At 37.9% G+C, this 21,194-nt stretch overlaps 1 protein-coding gene across 10 annotated transcripts in view; it reads right to left on the bottom strand.

The window, feature by feature from the left end:
• The window catches only part of LOC124159528 (rho GTPase-activating protein 23-like), a 653,624-nt gene that overhangs the window by 43,744 nt on the left and 588,686 nt on the right, over positions 1–21,194 (bottom strand). For 9 of the 10 annotated variants that reach the window (XM_046535407.1, XM_046535408.1, XM_046535399.1 and 6 more), the window contains 4 exons: positions 17,482–17,632; positions 15,506–15,691; positions 11,255–11,495; positions 10,431–10,532 (listed from right to left, as the gene is read on the bottom strand). In XM_046535407.1, coding sequence (XP_046391363.1) covers positions 10,431–10,532; positions 11,255–11,495; positions 15,506–15,691; positions 17,482–17,632 — 680 coding nt within the window. The remainder of the gene's footprint in view (positions 1–10,430; positions 10,533–11,254; positions 11,496–15,505; positions 15,692–17,481; positions 17,633–21,194) is intronic. The other variant, XM_046535404.1, reaches the window with a different exon arrangement.

The raw sequence follows: 21,194 nt of genomic DNA, 5'->3' as shown, positions 1-21,194 counted from the left end.
CAGACACCCAAAATCGCAAATAAGTTTGCTGACGGTGCATTTCATTCCAACCCATGCTCATCCGTTCACTGTACACTGAAGCTTAAAATGAAACAGAAGTATTTTACTGCTTTATGTTTTCATTGATAATGAATGATTTCAATGAGATCAATAATTCTATCTAGTGAGATCTAATACAACTCGCATGCATGCCTTGTTTCTTACGTTAACGGCAACAGAGTTGGGGAAACTTGAATAGCAAGAGTCAACAAATTAAAATTTCCCCAAAATATATTTGAATCACCTTTAAAACGTAATTGTTTATTATGAACACGTAGGAAAACAAAAATCTGTGAACATAATTTCATTCAAATAAAAGTCACGCAATGATATTACCCATTAATAAAAGTATTTACAATGAAAACAAGTAGAAGTGACTTCATTTACTTTTCTAGGCGGCTTTTTTCCATTTGCATAAATTTTATGACATGACTTTTTCCTCAATAACCATTTCAAATCACCTGACTAATTTTCTATGGTTACACTAACCGGTGAACACAATATATATATATATAAATCATTTAAAATATTTCTAAAAAGAATTGAGAAGAAGAGTTGCCGGCAACTAATTCCGATCATATTCTAGAAAAAAATCATGGGGCCGTTGAATCCCTTATCTTATCAACGAATTGAAGCATGCGGGATTTTCGAAGGTGAATTTGCAATTCGAGCAGGCCTAGAGCGATAACTAAATAGTAACTGCATTAATCAGGAATTTAGAGAGGGGAAAATCCACCGATAGAAAGGAAAATTTTAGATTAAATTTTTTGCGGAAATTTTATACCCTTTGCCTAGTGTTCAGAATACAGACAGATTCAGAATGTATTTTTTCCCACGATCCACAAGAGATTAAACTACAGCGTTAGAACTCGTAAATAGATTGCATGACTTGTAGTGTAGCCTACTAACCTATGTAAAACTTAATGCATGTTTCTTAATTTTATTATTATTTCTAACAGCATATGGTAGTATAATTTGTTAGTATGCGTGACGTTTTTTGGACTGTGTGGTGTGCAAGTGGGAGTCCAATTGCATGCTGCATGCTGGTGATTGATCATCCCCTGCCAAACACCCTAGAGGTGGCTCGCAGGGTATTATGTAGATGCGTTCAAGATATTTCGAGAGAGCCTTATTATTATGGTAGGAACGATCACATATAGATTCGAGAAGAAACTACATAACCGATAAATACAAGTTATCGTTTTTCCCGCGAACATTAAGCGATAGTTTAGCCCAAGGATACCTTGCCTCGGACAAGGTAAAATGGGCTCTGCGGGTGTTGTTAATAACTTCTTTAAAGTTTAAATACTGCATGGATATGTTCGCATGTTATAACTCATGCATGAATCACTGACTAGGCTCACTTTTTGTTTTTCTATTTATGGAATCACCCCGTGCCGCCCACCAATCGAGTCAATGCACTCACAAAGGCCTTGAACGATTATGTTAGACATATTTAAAAATCAACATGTTTGACCAAAACGGACCGACTTAGACGAGCCAATGTATTGTTTGCTATCGACCGAATGAAACTCCACAAATGTTTTCCCTGGCGTGAGAGGAGCATTAATGCCTCAAGATATGCTGACGCTCGACTTCGCGACGGAGTAAACGCGGGTTTTCCCTCGAAACCGCAGAGGCGACCGATTTCAAAACGTCCGGCTCAACGCCCAAGTATTCGCCGAGTAAGTTCTCTCTTGCCATCCCCCCGAGGCTAAAGAAGAGAAGAAAAAAAAAATCACGAGTGGACCTCGTGGATCTCTTGAGATGAGGATATCCCTTGACTACGAGATCCAAAGCAATTACGTAGGTATTTTCAACTTGCAATTTCCTATTTGCAACTTATACACGGCGTTGTTGCAAAAATACCAACTGATTTCAAATGTGGCATTCTTCGACTGAAAACAACATAATTAGAATTAATATTAATGCAGTTCATCCTTATTTTTCAATAAAAAATATCGCGCAGTTTGCGCCGAATTCGCGAAATTTTATTTTTGATTCCCTAAAAGGAATTTTTTTATTTGTATTCATAACAAACAATAATTAGCTTGGAGGTATCTGCTATTTTTATCCTGATTGTATTGCAATGATACAAATTACTGTACCTGTCGCGTATTCAAAATAGCATTGACATTTTAGGTATAATCCATATTTTTACACACCACGAGAATATTTAAATGAATCCAAAGAGAAACTTGATATGGAGACCCCCGTATTTTTGATCAAAAATCTTCTATTAAAGAAAATTACACCATGTCCTTTCCCAGTTGCCACATTCTACTTAAATTTTTAAATAAAATTTATAAAGAGACGCTTAGCAATTAATTTCCACGGTGATAAAGATATAACCAACATCAAGTGTAATGCAAGAGCCTATTTACGAATTTGGCAATTTTAAAAAGCATTTTCCAAGGTATTAAGACAAGGCAATGACGTACATATTCCTCTGACCGCTGGAGTGAGGAATATGAAGGAAAAAAATCTATCGTTATATTTTATTTCTCTTCCTCTTATCTTGGCCTAATTTAATTAATGATAAAATAATTCTTGGAGTATAGTACAAATGTATGTAATGCAAAAAAGTTGTCAGCCAACGTTTCAGTTTATTTAAAACCATCATCATCACGGCTAAGCTTTGAACAAAGGTAGCCCTGATGATGGTTTTAAATAAACTGAAACGTTGGCTGACAACTTTTTTGCATTACATACATTTGTACTATACTCCAAGAATTATTTTATCATTATATCGTTATATAGTTAAAAATAAAATATTAATGGGTGTGCTAATTGAAAGTCAGTTAAACAATCCTTACATTGATCTTAACACTCCCACCATTATCGATCCACCATGTTATAATATCGCTGAGCAGGGTGCGCACGACAGATAGTGAGAGGCAAACCCTAAAAGTCCATATCGTCTAAGATCTGAATTTGACGAATCATTCAGAAGTGTTTCACCTGGCGCGATCGACTATAGTCAACGAGCTTATGCTCTCTGCAATAGGGCCAATAACGGCAGTCATTTCCGGGGGAATATACGGGATATCATAATACCCTGCCACCCACCTCTATGGAGTTTGGCAGAGGGTGACCAGCATCCCCACATGCGCACCACACGGCCAAAAATTATTACGTAAAATGAAAAAAATACGTGTACAATCATGGGAAGGCAGAACTTGCCAACAGTTAATAATTCCTACAGTGCATGCAAAGTTAGGACAATGGAAAAAGGTTAACATGCAATGAGTCTTCCTGGCGAGTGCCAACATTAACCCTCTCTAACCCTGATCTGCTTCTGGGAGAAATCAAATTTCAACATTTTTCACTATGAAGACTTGGAAATTTTGCTCTCAATCGCCATCATCGTGGCAGCTAAATATCTCGCCATTGCAGTTTACATCACAAAATAATGCGTAGTTAAGACATTTCCTAAACTGAGCAGAAAATTTACACATTTTTTTGTTGCTTAGAAGCAACATAGGGCCATAAAGGGTTAATTTTATTAATATTATTAACCTTTGTTAACCCAGATAGGACGAGGAAAAAGTGAAATTTCAAATCTCTCTAATTCGCAGTCAATTTCCTTTATTTTCTTCTCGCAATCACATCTACTTTACTACGGTGGTAAACGAAGGATATTTTTCACGTCATCTGAGTAGGTATCTAAAGACACCACTGAGTCAATGGAAAGGCAACGTTTGTAACCACTCAACATGTGGGGGGCTTCACGTACAAGACATCCTCTGCGCTTCGCAGCGCAAACTCAGTGCAATCTCCGAAACTCAATGAGAGTGGGCTTACCCAAGAGCCGGTGGAGCCCCATCTCCTCAGCCTCCGGAAGAGAAGGCCGTGGGGCGACGGAATGCACTCCCCGAACATGACTGCTGAACACCAACGAATCCAATTATTTCTCAGAGGACATCAGGGAGTCGTACACGACTCCAGAAACATCCAAGTAGCCGAGAAGACCCGGAGTGTCGACGACAAATGTCGACCAACTGGTCTCCAACATCCATCAACCCATTCCTCACGGAGTGCGAGTGGAACACAGCATGGAATGCACACCACTAATACGTAGGTTTAGGAAACACAGGAATGGTCACACTCAGGCCACCAGAAACACTGATACACACCAATAAACACACCCAAACACGAGTGAATTAGTTACTCCAGCTCAGCGAACACGGAACACAATAATAAGGAAAACGATTTATCCAACAAGACGCACGGAGGAGACAGCAAAGGTTTCTTCCGGATAGCTCCAAGAATGATTACGGGTGCCCATCTAGGCACTGTTGTGCATAAAATCCTGCCGTTGAGTTACATTTGAGATGAAATAATAAGTGAACACGGCGGGCGGGAAGGAGAGAGGGAAGATGGTGCCGGAATGAATGGAGGAAGTTAAGGAAACGTGGTGCTCCCCAGCTAAGCGTCCGGTCTGTCGAGATAATGGTTAAAAACGGAAATAAAATAAGAAGCGGGGAGGATGTGCGGAGGATATCTCTCGGCCTCGCTCTGCGATTCGCTCTCTCCGCCAGCGTCCCTCACCGAACGCACTCGGAAGCGAACTGTCTCTCCGGGGTGGCGGGTATAAGGGCGAAATGGAAAAGCCGTTGGGAGTCACGGGAAGGTGGGCAGCGGGGGCGGAGGGAGGGGCGGTTAGCGAATGACCGGGGGAGGAGGGGCGGAAGGGGTCCGAAGTGTTGCGGAAACAAGGTGAGGTGGATATCAAAGCACATTGTCGAACACACATTGGGGGCTAAATTACATTTTTTTCTACAGCGGAAATATCACTCAAAGATATACGTGGACTTGTAAGACAGTTCAAATTTCAAGAACGGCTCGCTTACCAAGCACTTACTACAGTCAACTATGATCGATAAGTAATAGTAGTCGGCGTGACTCCGTGGAAATCCCTTATTGTGGGAGTTGAAGGAATAAATACTTTGCTTTCTCCACATAGTGATTTACTTCGTCCGACCATGGCTTCGTAACAGCGTTACATTTTCAAGGTGAAAATTAAATGTTACGCTGAAACATGAAATACTACACCTGATGTGAGAAAATGAAATGCTACACCTTGAAAAGGTTACGCTGTAACGAAACCATGGTCGGACAAAATACATCACCTCGTGGAAAAAGCAAAGTTATTATTTCTCCAACTCCTACGATTGTGATAAAGTATGAAAAATAAAGAGGCACGTACTCTGAAAATTTTCAAATGGTCACCTACTTCTTGAGTTCTACTAACTACTTCTATTACGCGGCGGAAAATCAACAGTCTTAACCATAAAACATGTAAGTTGATGATATCACGAACCTTAGGTGAGCGCTTAACCGCTTCTCCTCTGACTTGCGCGGTTGTTTATTTAAAATTTTGTGTGCAATTTCTCCCTTCAATGAGCGTTTCACTCCGAACGAGTAAATGAATCGAAACTCAACTGACGTCACCAACTCAATAAAAGTGTGCAGCTACTTTCGCGTTTTGTATTTGAAAATAATGAGTCAGAAATAGAATAAGAAAGATTGTTTTCGTTCTAAGTTATATTTTCCCTTCACTTACCGAGTTATTTTACAATTAGTGAATAGCGAAGTGAAAGCCCTAACTGAAACTGCCTTTATATACAACCATTTTTAGGCGGGCAAGACTTTGAACTCAAACAATATCAAATAATATTGTGATAAACACTTCTCATTAAAATGAATTACGTGCATGATTATTTTCAAAGTATATGCCCGATTGTTATTTTAAATGACATGAAAAAACTTTAATAAAACTTTAAATTTAAAAAAACTTTAATAAAACTTTAAATTCTACTCGTTACACATTAGATCGTAGTTAACGGTAAAATTTTTGAAACACAAAATTCCTCGCAAATTTTATGACTACATCAACCGCTGGAAAGGCCTTGAGGTCGAGCGTTGTTTGTCAATCAGTTGCAAAACACCATTTCACTAATTTATATATGAATAGCTTATATACCGCATACCTCATTGCTTTCGAAATTCTTGATGGATGCGCAATTTTCATCATCACTTAACAAGAAAAATTCACCTAAAATCTGGAAGCATTGTAAGAGTTGTGTGAATTGGGTGAAAATTTCACCACTGCCAATTGAACACAGTTCGCGGGTAGGTATGCAAAGTCGAGATAATATGGGCGGATGACTCTAAAGATAAAGAGATTAAATCGACGGAAGACAATTCCTTCATAACCTAAAATCAACTCCCAACTCTCTGCTTGAAATAATGAATAATTCAGTCCGCAAACTCTTGATTTAAATCTACATCAAAAAATTATAACATTCTGATTACACAAAGAAAAATTTAAAAAAATCATAAAATTTCACGCACAATGATTTTATAAACTCAAATTAAAACTCGGTCAAATAAAATGCCGTTCTCTTTACCAATTTTTCTAATTGAGTTCCTAGATGCAGTTTCGACTCGTCCTCACAAGTATAATTAAAGTAAAATAAACAAGAAGAAAGAGGAAACGAGGGAATCTTCATTGAGGAACCAATGATTTCATCATGCGTGATTAAACAAAAAAGTTGGTGGATTAAAAGCGTTCATCGAGGAGTGATTTGAGATGACTTCGAATGAAGAAGGGACGGTGACCTTCTGGGTTGGACGGAAGCACGGTAAGGAGCGGATATCCTCTTTGCGAAGCCTTCCTCGAGAGAACCAAAACAGCAGCTATTTACACATCTCGCTGGACTCCTATGGGAAATAAACGCCAAGGAAGGGTCAATTTTTACCACCCTATCATCTTTCTGAACGGATCGGTACGGGAATTCCTTTTTTCTCCGCACAATGGAAAGCACATGTTTCTCAATGGAAGCGAGGCTTAGACGTTGTCTACAGTAGAGAAGTCAAGAGTTGAAGTTCATTCAAAATGTGGTGCTAAGGAAGAATGATGAAGATAAAATGGATCGACCGAGTAAGAAATGAGGAAGTGCAAAGAAGAGTGGAAAAAAGAGAATTCTTCTAAAAACCTTAAGGAGAAAACATAACATGTTATTTGGCCACATTATGAGACATGATGGCCTGATGAAGACAACCGTAGGACAGGTGGAAAGGAAGAAGGTCAAGGGACGGCCCCGAATGAGTTACAGAGGACAAAGGGTTAGAAAGAGAAGAAATACGTCGCCATGAAAAGGCTAATGGATGGGAGAGAGCTGCGCCGAACATATCTTATTATTGTTGACCATTGATGATGACGATGATGATGACATTGGAAGGCCTACAATACGTGATCGGATGAACTTAGAAGTCAGACAACTCGAACGCGGGCAGTTTTATTTGTGAACAATTGATGCACTAACACTCCCCGCCAAACGCCTATGTAGGCGGCTTACGGGGTTTAATGTACATTTGGTTAATAGATCTACACCAGTATAATACCCAGCGTTCCACCTTTAGCGTGTTTGGCAGGTGGATGATAGGTCGCTGTCCTTTCGATAGTATATCCTGACCTTAGTTAACAATTGTAACCACCACCGTGATATGCTGGAATGAAGAGAAACAGAATGATATAACACTTGACATCAAGGGGGAATCCAGAATAATTTTCTGGGGGGGGGGGGGGGATAGGCACAAGGGTCTGACAGGCAAACGATCTTCTCATACTTGAGATTTTAAAAAGATACAACAATTAATATACTGAATATTCTCTTTATTTTAATGTGAAATTTGTTAATATAGAGGCCTTCGAAATGTGGTGCTACAGAAGAATGATGAAGATCAAATGGATCGACCGAGTTAGTAACGAGGAAGTCCTAAGAAGAGTAGGAGAGAAGAGAAGCCTAATGAAAATCTTAACAAGAAGACGGAACAACCTTATAGGCCACATCTTGAGACATGATGGCCTAATGAAGACAATCGTCGAATAACAAGTGGAAGGCAAGAACGGAAAAGGAAGACCTCGAACAAAATATATGGAACAAGTAAAGAAGGATGTGAAAGAGAAGATATACGTAGGTGTGAAAAGATTAGCTGATAGGAGAACTGAGTGGAGAGCTGCATCAAACCAATCCTAGGATTGTTGACCAGTGATGATGAATGCAAAAATGCACTCTCCAACATTTAATTTACATTAAAATATGTTTCTTAACGACGCTCTACGGTAGCAGGACCAAGGAAAATAATGCAAATTATTTACACCGCAGAACAGAGATTTGCATGTCATTTTTTCCTCGCACTATAAGATACATGCATGTTGGAATCCAATTGCATGCTGCATGCTGGTGATTGATCACCCCCTGCCAAACACCCTAGAGGTGGCTCGCAGGGTATTATGTAGATATAGATGTACTGCTGCGACACAGCAATCGCAGTTCGGAGAAATTCCAAGAGCAGTCTCAATTTCGGGATAATATATCCATATGCACGTATTAGTCAACCTAAAAATTTTCCCGTTTTACTTAGCCAATCACATCAATACATTTACGATATCCGCATTTGAGGTGATCTGGTATGGTGTCGTAAGGAAATTAAAAACTATAAATCCCAAAAAAAAACACGGAATAAACAATGTACTATGGGATTCCCACCGTTTAAGGTAAATTTTTACGCTCTTTTTCAATGAGTATTACACATTGCCTGAAATTTCAGATATAAGTGCGCCGTAATAACCTACAAATGCAGAGCAAATGAGTGTTGATTGCAGTCGGTAATACGCAAATGAAAAGACTGCTTCTCGCCTATGACAGAACGAACAGCGTCGACAAAACTCAGGTAGCACGCAAGCAAGGAACAAGATCGTTGGCAGCAATGAGCATTCCAATGGCGAGCGAAGGTCGTTAAAAACTCCTCGGAAACACCCAGATATCCCACGGCGAAAACGGCTGAGGGCAGGCAGGACTCCTGCCGCGAACCCTTTCCCACTGGCAAATCATATGCATGTTCACTGGGGCAATGGTGGTAAAGGACATGCTAAACCCACACTCCTTTCCGCGTTTCCTCGGTTATACCCTTTCAACGCAGGGAGGGAGGCTATTGTAAGTGAAAGCATATTCCCCCGATTGTTCGCCGGGCGACCACTCTCTCCCAGCCCACCATAATCACCTCCCGAGCCCTTTTCCCTGAAATTGCGTCGCTTGTGACCTTCTCGTCCACGCGCGCACAAAAAGGGAAACTCCACACGTCCCAGAAATAACAGAAATACCTCAAGAGGTAGTTGGTTTCAAGAGAACTAAAAGTTTCCCTTTTTTTTGAGAGGAAGCTAAAAATATTTTTTACGGGGCAAGCGGAGAATATTTCTATCGTTTCAAAAAGTCCACCAGCAAAACAAAATTCACTAACTCATTATTAACTTTGTGGCATTCCATTCTAAGTTTTCTTTAAATATCCAAGAAAACGACCAACAAAGCATTTCAGAGTGGTTCAAATCCTCAACAAACGTTGCGAACATAGCAATAACACAACATGTGGATGGTAGGTTTGCCAGAATGTATACGAGAAGCTGATTTATATTACATTTCTTTGCGATACAAACTTTTTCATAAATTATGGCTCGAGGGTGGTGCTACCATATTGATATACTCGAGAAGAAGTGACCGACTACTAAAGGAAGAGTTACTGCGGGAGTTTGCAAAAGGGGTATATTTTGGGGGTTTCGAAGTCCTTACCCTCCTGCTCACTTCAGCCTTACTGCTTTGCAGTTTGCTCTTGAACCAAGGGAGGCAGAAATTACACAAAAAAAGGTGATCAATGCCATAGCTTATGGTTGGGTTTAATTGGAGGGGCAAGATACTGATTTGAGAGTGGAATCGTTTGGGGGGATGCATATACTAAAGACCCCCTGAAAATTTTGGGAACCAGGGTTCAATTCCTTGACTTTATCCCTTTAGGTATAGCCTAGGAGTTGACATCTGCCTAGTTATTGATATGACATGCATATTGTTATTCCATTAATATGGTACCCTCCATGCAACTGCAAGGAATCTAGAAGTGGGTGACTTTGCCAAATCATGAGGTACAGTCTAATCTGAAAGCAACAATAGCTTCAAACCTATCATGGGGAGCACATACAAGAAAAATTTATGACAAAGCCCTGAATATGTTAGGATTCATCATGCATATTTTGGGAAGGTCCCTGAAAGAAAAGGCGAAAAAGAAAAGGTACTACTTCACCTACACCAAAAGGGGATTTCACTCTATGCCTATTAACAATCTCAAAATGTGTTTTATATGGACAGTATTTGTGCATGAGTCATGGATTGCTTATAAATCCATCAATATATCCTTCACTAGAATAATGGTATAAGTAATAATCCATCAGTATCACAAAAACAATCAAAAAACGCTCCTAAATTCTGTAAACAACTGATTCTACAGACATTCTCAATGCAGGCATAATCTTAGAAAAGGCAAGGATGTTTTACCTGCTGCTGGACTGAGGCCGTCTCTTTCCTGTCCTTCACAAGATGCAAGAACGATCCGCGCAAAATAGCTCTCACTTGTTTCCATGATCGATCAGTTGACCGCTAGAAAAAAATCACAAGCAAATAGCTTTTACTACTGCAAACCTAGATGGTATCCATAATAGCTACAGCAACAAATGGCATATAAAATTCCTATACAGAAATTCATTGTAATGTGGAATTGATCATATGATGGTAAAGGCCAGGTTATACAGAAAATTAGCAATAAATTAACCCAAGGGACCACTTAGCATACATGAGATATGCATACATAAATGCTGAGGTTCGTAGAAATAAGGAGTGCAGAACCTGGAATAATGAATGTGAAAAATAGCGTGGGATTTAAATCCAGTTCAGCGGGGGATTAAAATTGTTCAGTTTTGAATTACCCTGAAATTTTTGGAATGCACAATGACTAAGTAATTAGTTTCATTCGTTTTACTTTGTGTTTCGTCAACAAAAACTATGAATTATGAAAGGAGACATCTCTCGCTGAAAAATAAAATGGATGTATATAAAATGGAATGGCAAAGTGAACTAAGGAAAATAAGTACATTGATGAAACTAATATACAACTCATCTCAATTTCAATGAAGAGAGAGCGGCATTCTGCTCTTCATTTTCAGAAGAATGTTAGTCAGTATCCATTAGGCATTTATTTTTTTCATAAACACCAATATTAAATCCAGGAAGCTAATTTTTTGCTAATTTGTTCTGTTATCTGGCATTACAGGCATATTTACAAGCTCAGACATTAAAAGCCAGGAATAAAGAGGAAGGCTTACCTTTCCCTCGACAACAGTAAATTTACACTGGAGCCACCCCTCCTTCACGACATGATGGTTTTCTTTGTTGCTGCCCAAATGGAGGACAGGGATGGAAGAGACACTACTGCCAGTATCTTGGTGGTGGTGCTGCCGGTCAGTAAACAATGACCTAAGCCGATTGAGGTTGACAAGATGGGTTTGACGAGATCCTCCGGCAGTTGATTGGGCAATTCCTGGCACAAGGGCTGCCTCAGCAGCACTGCAGTGGGGAAAAGTGACAGAAAATTAGAAGTTGATTTTTGGAAAATAAAAAGCAACTGATGCACATCGGCTTCTTTTCAATTTTGCTATACTATAAAATAGCTATTTTATTGAGTTAGGACAAAATGGTGCATTGAGGAGGCAATTCCACCAAAATTCAAACATTTATAAGATAAACAATGGCAAAAATTCAGATATCTTGGTTATCATAATTCAGAAACTTTGGGGTATTGTCGATAAGCAGGTTCAATAAGATCAGTGGGATTTCTTTCATGAAGCAGAAATTTGTATAGATCACATGAGTGTATGCACAAGGAAAATAATTAAAATTACATCAATTACACAGATAATTCCTCTCCATTCCTTTTCCAACATTCATACATGAAGATTACACCACTAAAATAAGAAATATCATACTCTTGTATCACTGAAAGACAGTACATAGCATATGCATATCATTCCAAGGAGTTCACACAATTGGTTAAGATGAAGCTTTTGTTAGGTAATAAGGGCTTCATTCATAAATAGGAACAATACAGAAATCAAGCTCTGAATTACATGATGAAACACATGTTAAAAATGTTTTTAGGTGCCTAAACAAACACAGTGCCAAACAAAATTAACATAAATCAGTCACAATGACAAACAAAAGAATATCATTAATTTAATAACAGCAAAATTTATTGTCAAAATCTCCCTTTGACATACAAAATACATAATTTTTTCCAGGTGTTTGACAATACAAAAACCTATTTTATAACAATAATGACAGTGATAAAACCACAATCCATGCATAGGAAACTGAAGGAAAGATAACACATTAATTTTCTATTGAGCTAGTTCATTAACTGTCAGTCATATTCTAAAGTACTTCTCAGGTTATTTTCTCAGCTTCCAACATCCTGCAGATCTATTTGACGACAAGTAATATACAGTGGTTTTTAATACTTACAAACTATTGGGCTGTTTTTGACAAGCTTTAGCACAAAATGTGTTTATTAAAAAAATCCAGCCAGCATTGATGTTATCACATTTTAACCTAGTTAATCCTTAAAAACCATAAATAGCTTTCACATGATTACAGAAATCCGAGAAAACAAAGTTTAAAAAAATATAACTTCAGGTACCTATAGCATGAATTTAAAGGATGACATAAAAGTTTGCTGTAGAATCATAGTTTCAGGTGGTGCTTATAGCGTATCCAGGTTGCCTACAGTTGTAATATTTGGTCAATTTCCTTCCATGGGAAAATCAGGAATTTAAATAAATGAGCTATTATTTTTTTGCATACCGCTGCAATTAAAATTCATCATTTGATTTTAATGAAACTGCCATAGTTATTATGACATAGTCTCTTTTGGCATTTTCCTGATTTTTCGAGAAGAAATTTAAACTTTAGGACATTGGCAGTATTAGTAAACACTATGATACCTCCACTGCACATATGCTCAACAATTGACCACTGAATCAAATCCACTCACCTAGTGGCCCTAGTAGTACTAGATGAGCGGATTTGATTCGGTGGGCGATTGCTGAGCGTTTGTGCAATGGAGGTATCGACTACCAATTTTTAGAAAACTGCAGATCTGAGAAAGGCTGATCTTAGTCCACAACTTATAAAGCTGAGAGAAAGCAAGAGGATAAGTGCCCTGGAACTAGTTATCTCCTATGGTAATGTGTGGCAGACAGACTCTATAAGGAAAAAATTTTTGGAGGAGCTGAAGCCCCCAAAGCTACATGTGTGTGTGTGATACAAATGTGTCAACTACATTCGATGAAAAGGAAGGATTATAATTTGGGACTTGCGGGAATTAAAAATATCGGTGATGTCTGAGAAGTATACTTCTGCCATAATCAGATAAATCTCAGATCTGAGTAAAGTCCAGGGCATCACTTGTAGATGATACTTGGTCTCTAAGTGTTCAGTTGTATAGATATCTCACTAAGCATCTTATATTTCAGTAATCTCAATTACATGATTAATTACGGAATGAACCAAAATGCCAATTCGGTAACAGCAGAAGCTACAAGCACTGGGATGACAATGGAAAATTACCAATAGCAACTTCAATACAATATTGTGGTGTTTAAGTCGAAATACTAAATTGGGTTCAATATTACTTACAGAATGTTTTGGTACTTTCTTTTATTAACACGAAGTTAACAAATAGATTTACCCAAATTAAGGATAAAAGTGGGTTCATCAACATACCAAAGTTGAAGTTGACTATGCCTCTGGCTTAAAAAATATACACGTATTGTTAATAAGGGTTAACTTTTGAAAAAGCATATGAAATACAGGCGGGCAACATTTGTAAAGCATATTATGAAATCAGATAATACAAGATAATTGTTATTCACAATGCAGCACTAACTTTAATGACAATTGAGTAAATCTAATGACTACACTAAACTATGCATGACATTAACATGAATTTTATCACATTTATATAAGAGTATGTGAAGTTGAAAACATAAAAATAAAAATTTCCTAAACGTTGCGTACACAAAAGGTTTTTAAAAAGGAGTGTAATTACATTCATAAAAATATTAAGTAATACCATGCTACCTTCAAGAAATGTCACCTTACGATTAAATCTATCTGCATATAGATCATAAAATATGCAATCGACCAGATGATGCCCGAATACCTCAATGAATAAATGCTCAGAAAAGCACAGGGACTATTTTATGAGCAGATATTCACAGATTCAGGTGGGCTGTTATTGTTATTTAATTGAAGGGAAGGCTCAACTATTCTGCCACCACAATAAACACATGCCTTTAAAGATTATGTATGATCACTTTATCGTATACTTAAGTGTGAGAGAAACAGAAAGACTCACTTCATATTTTAAAAGTGATTATAATAATGATGATTTCATAAAACTCTCTTGGACTTGCCACAGGGGAGAAATTAAAAGGAAGCCAAAACTTTGGGCTTTGAGAGGTCACCTTTTATCAATAATAGCATCGTGTGCATTTCATTAGCACAAGAATTGCTGCATTTGTCTCGGTCATGAGAACATTGAGGATTTTTTGAAATTAAATTTGGTCTCTTAAATGAATGTTTATGAACCAAATAGTGTCCAAATGAACACAAAAAAAACATGAAAAATAAATTTGTAAGTTATATCCATAGGCTATTTCTTACCTTGGGTTTTTATGAATAAGTTTTACACTTTAGATTGCCTTCAAGGATACTTTTGTGTTCCTTGAATATTGCCCAAAGCACAACAGTGATAGTGGGTGATGAGTCAATACCAAAAATAAGCCTTACTAATGCTTACCAGGTGGTGAGCCCAAAAGAATTTTACAAACATTAATCATCAGAAAAAAGTGAATTCAAACAAAATCTTAATTTATTTTGATTCCAGACTGGAAGAAATATTAGCCATGATAAAAAACAAATGTGTACCACCACAAATGACTATAATTTCCTACATTCACCAAAACGCTTAGGGACATACAAAGATGTTGGGGTTATTGCCTGAAACATTTGATGCACATTCTCAAGACAATTTGTGGCTTTCAATCAGGCACATAGCCAGGGAGGGTGATATGAGAGCTGAAGCACCCTTCAAAATTTTTTCAGACATCTGAAAAAAATTGTGTGCAATCTAATAAACAGCCATTTCCAACAAAATAAAACCCATTTGCATAAAAATTTGTAAATTTTGTCTATGAATTCAAATCTCACACTTTTTCTGCAGATATCTCAATAAAGTCATTAGATACTTATAAAACACACCAATAGAATTTATTACCCTTTTCCATTTAAAGGGAATAGCTGACTTGCATTGTAACTAGCACCTAATAGATTTCTGGCTATGTGCCTGCTCTCAATACATGGACATGTACATTATGTTTTAACACAAATTTGGTCACAAGTGCAATACTTTTTTTTTCAGCTCCTGCTACATATGGATGCATGTTTGGACACCAGAGCAGCATTTACTTTGAACAAGAAAGATGCATGCATTTGCTGCATTGCAGTCCCCAGCTCACCCCGAAGTGGACGCTCTGGACAATGCTGTCCTCAGCAATGGAGACTTTGCGGAAGAGGCAAAAGCGGCCACTCTTTCCTCAAACAAAGCCTTCAGTCTTCTTGTGTGCCCCCAAAAAGGTGGTGCAGGCAAAGGCATTGATGGGTTCTTGCAGAATGGTCGCAGAGGTAACACACCAATGGAAGAGCTGGAACATTACTCCTAGTTTTCAGCTTAATTTGCCCTCAAACATTCTATGCTCACACCCGCTGGTGAGGGTCAAAGGTACACTGAGAGACTGAGAACACCCTTAATGACTTCAGTAACAGATTTAATGAGCACAACAAATTAATCATCCATTTATATGTCTGAGAAAGCGAGGAAAAATGACATTGAAGTACAATTTTCTAGAAGTGCCTTGTGTTTAATTGTTGCGGTGGTCTGGGGGCCTTCTGCAGCTAGACTCTCTAATGACCAGAGGACACAAGTGAATACCCATTTACTACAGCACACATATATTTGTCTCAACGTGAATTCTTTAGCAAGTGGATACTAGTTCCTTGAACACCAACAAACCATGGCAAATGGCCCACAGGGGCTGTGACAAGACCGAGAAATATGTAAATAGACATTGGCTCAAGACTTATGAAAAAGCAATGCTGATAGTGAAGGGAAAAAGGAGCGATCAGGAAATCACTATAAATATGCACCATTTACTTTACATGTCTAACCGAGCATAGGCAGATTTAGGAAGGGAGGCATGAATGAAATGCTTAAAATATAAACAAGGTTTTTAATACGTTTATCATTACATTCTTTTATTTTGTGTATTTTGGAGCCTCAATTATTGAATTTAATATTAATAACTTTCACATCAAAATAAAGAGAAAACTTTCCTCAGTTATTGTTGTATTTTGTTTTTAATCTCAAATATGAGAAGACCTGTCAGACCCTTGTGCCCTCCCTCAGAAAAAATCCTGGATAGGCCCCTGAAACCGAGTATACAGATTGATCCTATGGGGTCAGTGGGAGAGCACCCTCTCCTTCATTTAGCTTTGCGATTGCTCATACCATATGTATTCCTTTCCAAAACTGATTGACAATTCACTGACACACTCAGCTTCAGACAGGCCCTATCACCAAAAACACTGACCAACAAAAAATGATTGGAAAATATTTAGTTTGATTTCTGGCAGGCTATAAATTTTCTTAAGGCAGCAATATATGAAATTCTTGGATTTTAACACATTAATGTAAGAATTTGAAGCATTCTTTCTGAATATTTAAGTCTTTTAAGTGTGATAATAATTTTTGGCGCGGAGAAAAAAAATACATCACCAGTAAAAATTTTCCTGACTCTAAAAAATTTTATCTTTATCATATCTAATTTTGTAGGGGGATAGGCAGTGTATATTATATCCACCTTTGCAGTTAGACACCTATGCTACACCACTATTAAGAGAGAATGGAAGATAAGTATTCTATCCCTGGTTCCACACCTGCATACAGCTAGAGTACCTACTTGATCAATGAGATTAAGATGTTGACCATAAGAGTAACATAAGTAATATCCCAAAAATAGACCATTAAAGAGGGAATAGAAAAATACATATAAAAAAAATAAACATAAAGTATAGGAATGATACTGCTGAGGCTAAAGGTTTCCGATTGTTGAATTAATTCACTTGATATTAAAAACCAGCGAATATAATTTTTATGCCAAAGTTATTTTAAAGAGGCATTGACTGAAAAAGCACTCAACACCATGGGAATGAAGTAAACCATCAGATATGATTAATGGAGATAGTTAATAATCAAAAAAATTATGAAAATAGATGGGGTTAGATAAAGCAAAACTCAAATCACTTGATATTGCAAAAAACCATCAAATTTGTGTCCAAGGTGGTAAAAAAAAGCACATTTATGAAGCATTATAAGAGGCAAATTGAAGCAATCGAATGGTATGTATAAAGATAGCATAGGTAAATGTGATCTTACCTTCTGGAAGGGTGTTCAAAGTCATGTGGTCGGAGTAATGCAGCAGCCTGCTCACTGTCACTCAAGTCAAGATCACTGTCCACATGCATACGGTCACCCCATGTGGCTTTCAGATAGGACACCCTGCGAACAGCCCTCTCAGCTTCATCCTCTGAAAGAAAGAGCATTATGAAAATGAGATATTTCACAAGTAAATATATATTTTGTAAGATAATCATATCTTTTCATCTGTAGGTGTGACTAATTTAACTTTCAACTGCCCCTCTAGACTTGAGATTCAAACTTCGCCATTGAATGAGAGGTATTAAATAGGTAAGCACATGAAATCTTTTTTTTTTCAGAGAAAATAAATTGCTAACCAGCTAGATTAGTTTAAAAATATTAGATTGATGATTTTTTCATATTCCTGGTGAAGTGATTTTTTAAATGTTTCTCACAAAATGTCCTAATATTGAAAAAAAAAGTCGCTTTTCAAAATGTCGCAACTAACAAAAAGCATCACAACGTGCAAAACCTATGAGACATTTGTGAATCAGATAAATTATTTTGAAAAACGAAACAAAAATAGAAATTAACTTAAAAAAGGTTTCCTTGCGGCATAAAATTACCTTGTATCTTGAGAATCTAATAATGTTGATTAAAAGGAAGAATGAAAACATTCCAAAGAGCAGTTAATACCTTCAATGTTGTGGTCATAACTTTTGAACTTATAAATAGTGCAAAATTGATAATGCAAGAAGTATTTGAAAAACTATGTTTCAGATAATGACACATATATCATCGTATCCTTAATAGTATCAGACAAGAAAACTTGTACATACATAAAATTATTCATTCTCATCATTCAAGATGTGAATTATATCAATAGTAGGTACTCCAATCTAAATAGATTTCTGAACCTAATCGGCATTTAAACATAAACATGCAATAGGAGTATAAATTTAATTCATGACATTTTTTTCTAACCTTTGGCTGAATTGGATATGATAGCTGGATTGATAATTGTTTGATTGCCACATCTAAAGAAAATAAATCTTAAATCTAAAAAGTTTTCCCTTGAGCAAAGCCCAAAATGTGATTAAATCGTATGAGAATAAAGAGAGTGACATTCAGCATCTTTTATTCAAATTTATGAAAAAAACAATATTGAATAAGCAAGTAAACATTTAATTAAATGAGCCAAACGTTACCCATGGGTCTTTGATTAATGAACGTGAAAATACATTTTCTAAATTAAAAATTCTTATTAAAAAAAAAAACAATTTCAATCATGAATAATTCTAGATACCTTTTACATCTGAGGGGCTTGGGTGGAGGGGAGATAGGTATGGGTGACAGCCATAAAGCTAATCACCCATATCCAAGGGAGAAGGGTGGGTGTGAACCACCCTGTCACTCTCATTTTCCTTTGCAATGCTCTAGAGTATATCAAATGAACCTCATTCCTGAAAATCCTTGCTCCACCCCTGTATGGCTTGGAAAGTACGTACGTAATACAATTTGTCAACAGGTATTTAAAATATTTAGTAATAAAAATAAATCTGAATAAATTTTAAGTACAAGCACAAAATAATACTGCGTTCAACCATTAAGATGTGAATACCCTTGGAAGAAATAATCACCCAGCCGCCTCAATATGCTTCCGTTTTTCTTATGCCATTTGAACCATTCTTACCAGTTACATGTGGAGAGGCAGTGAGGCATGGAAGATAATGGCAAGAGAGAGATCAATGTTGGAGGCATTTGAAATGTGGTGAAACAGAAGAATAATGAATATCAAATAGATTCACTGAGTGAGTAACGAAGAATTCCTACCAAGAGTAGAAGAGAAGAGAAAACCTTGAGAAGATGGCGGAGTAATATCATCAACGACCTCCAGAGGCACGACAAACTGATGATACAATCGTTCAAAGAAAAGTGGATAGTAGGAAAAGAAAAGAAAGAACTCGACTAAAACATTTATGGGGCAGGTATAGAAGGACGAGAAAGAGAAGAAATACGTAGATGTGAAAAGATTAGATGATAAGAGTACTGAGTGGAGAGGTGAGTAAAAACGATCTTGCCCCACACCGTCAATAGCTTCGCTGAGCCTAAAATGTGATTGCAATATCTGATGTTTTTGACGGAGATGATACGTTAGCCGGTGGGCGGGGAGAGAGAGTAGAGGGGAGGGGGAAAAGGGCTGCGGTCGAGGTGCAGGAGCTAGGCCATTGAGCGGCTACGAGCAACGTTCTTTCGCGAGGGGTCAAGAGGGACTACAACAACAAAAGGCCTCCAGACGACCGAAATCTTTTTCCATTCACATCGCAGGAAAGCGGATTAGGGGCGCTGCACTGATGGTAGAAAAGAGGGTATATGGCAGAGGAGAGGGACGATGAATACCCGGAGAGCAGAGCTTTCTCGTTCCATAGTGCGACGCCAGCATTGCTCTCCAAGAGAACCCTCCTTAATCAGGGGTGCCGACTTACAAAAAATATTGGGGGGCCCAAACCGGGGATCTTGCCACAGGAAAGTTTATAAGTAGTGAGTTTTAAGTCTTTTTAAGCATTTTAGAAGAGTCATATTATCAACATTAGAACCCTTATAACTCGAATCTCGATATCTGGACACTCCGGGGAAAATCGACAAGCCTGACATTTTTTTCTCACACGCAGGTAACGAATTTTTGGGGGGCTCGGGCCCCCTCAAGCCCAATGGAGTCGGGGCCACTGTCCTTAATCCACGACAAGGCGATTCAAAGAAGGGCATACTACGCCGACGGAGAGACTCTACGCTAGCTTCCATATTAATCACGCAATAATTATCGTTCTACCGTCGAGTTGGCATACATTATTGAAATCCCTGTAGTCACGTTACCTTGCCTCATCATCCAATCTTTACGATGGAAGGGAAGACCGCTGTCTTTCTGACTCCTTTGATTATTATATTAAAAGTATTCTTCCGGTTGAGCTAGGCTTACGAAGAGCGTTTTGCGAGTTAGATCAACCTGTCGCCTCTTCTCCAAACTTTGACTTCCCTCTTCAATTCACAATACGGCCAAATCCCTATTATTATACCAATAAATCCTATTCTCTTCCTTCACATCCCTTCCTTAACATTTCTTTTAATATCCCCGCCCCGCTCAGTACTCCCTCCCCCCCAAAGTATCTCTCAAGAAGTTTCCTATCCTCGCCACCATTCTCCTCCACACCACATCTCGCACGCCGCCAGTCTTTACTCGCCCTCATTATTATGAGTCTACATTATCAGAATTGTTTAAATAGTAGCGGCGAGCTATTCATTCTAAGCGGAAATTAAGTTCACATCAACTATCTCAGGTTGACCATGAAGTATAATGCTTTGAATTGAAACATTTTTTAGGAATCAATTTAATTTTCTCAGTTTCCATGATAAAGTAGGCAATTTTCTGAACTTTCTCCGGAGAATTCGAGTGCTCTTGCTCGTAGCGAAATGGAACAGGAAATGATAACTGCATCGTAGTTATGGGATTGAGCAGAAAACTACATAACTTGCACAAAATTGATTGCTATTGTTAAAGAATATTCACTCATTCAAAGACTCAACCCGAAGTATTGTTTGGTTAGGCGAGGGTAGAGCTCGCCCCGAACTAAGCCTTAGGCGTGTGAACGACACACATTTCGGGTAGGGGGGCTAGTTCCTTTCCTTGGGTCACCTCGCACTTCGAGGATTTTATTTCAGGGGTGTCCCAAAGC

Source organism: Ischnura elegans, chromosome 5, assembly GCF_921293095.1.
Source record: "Ischnura elegans chromosome 5, ioIscEleg1.1, whole genome shotgun sequence".
Taxonomy (NCBI): Eukaryota; Metazoa; Arthropoda; class Insecta; order Odonata; family Coenagrionidae; genus Ischnura; species Ischnura elegans.
The sequence above is the reverse complement of the archived record's forward strand: the minus strand, read 5'-3'. Positions and strand labels throughout refer to the sequence as shown.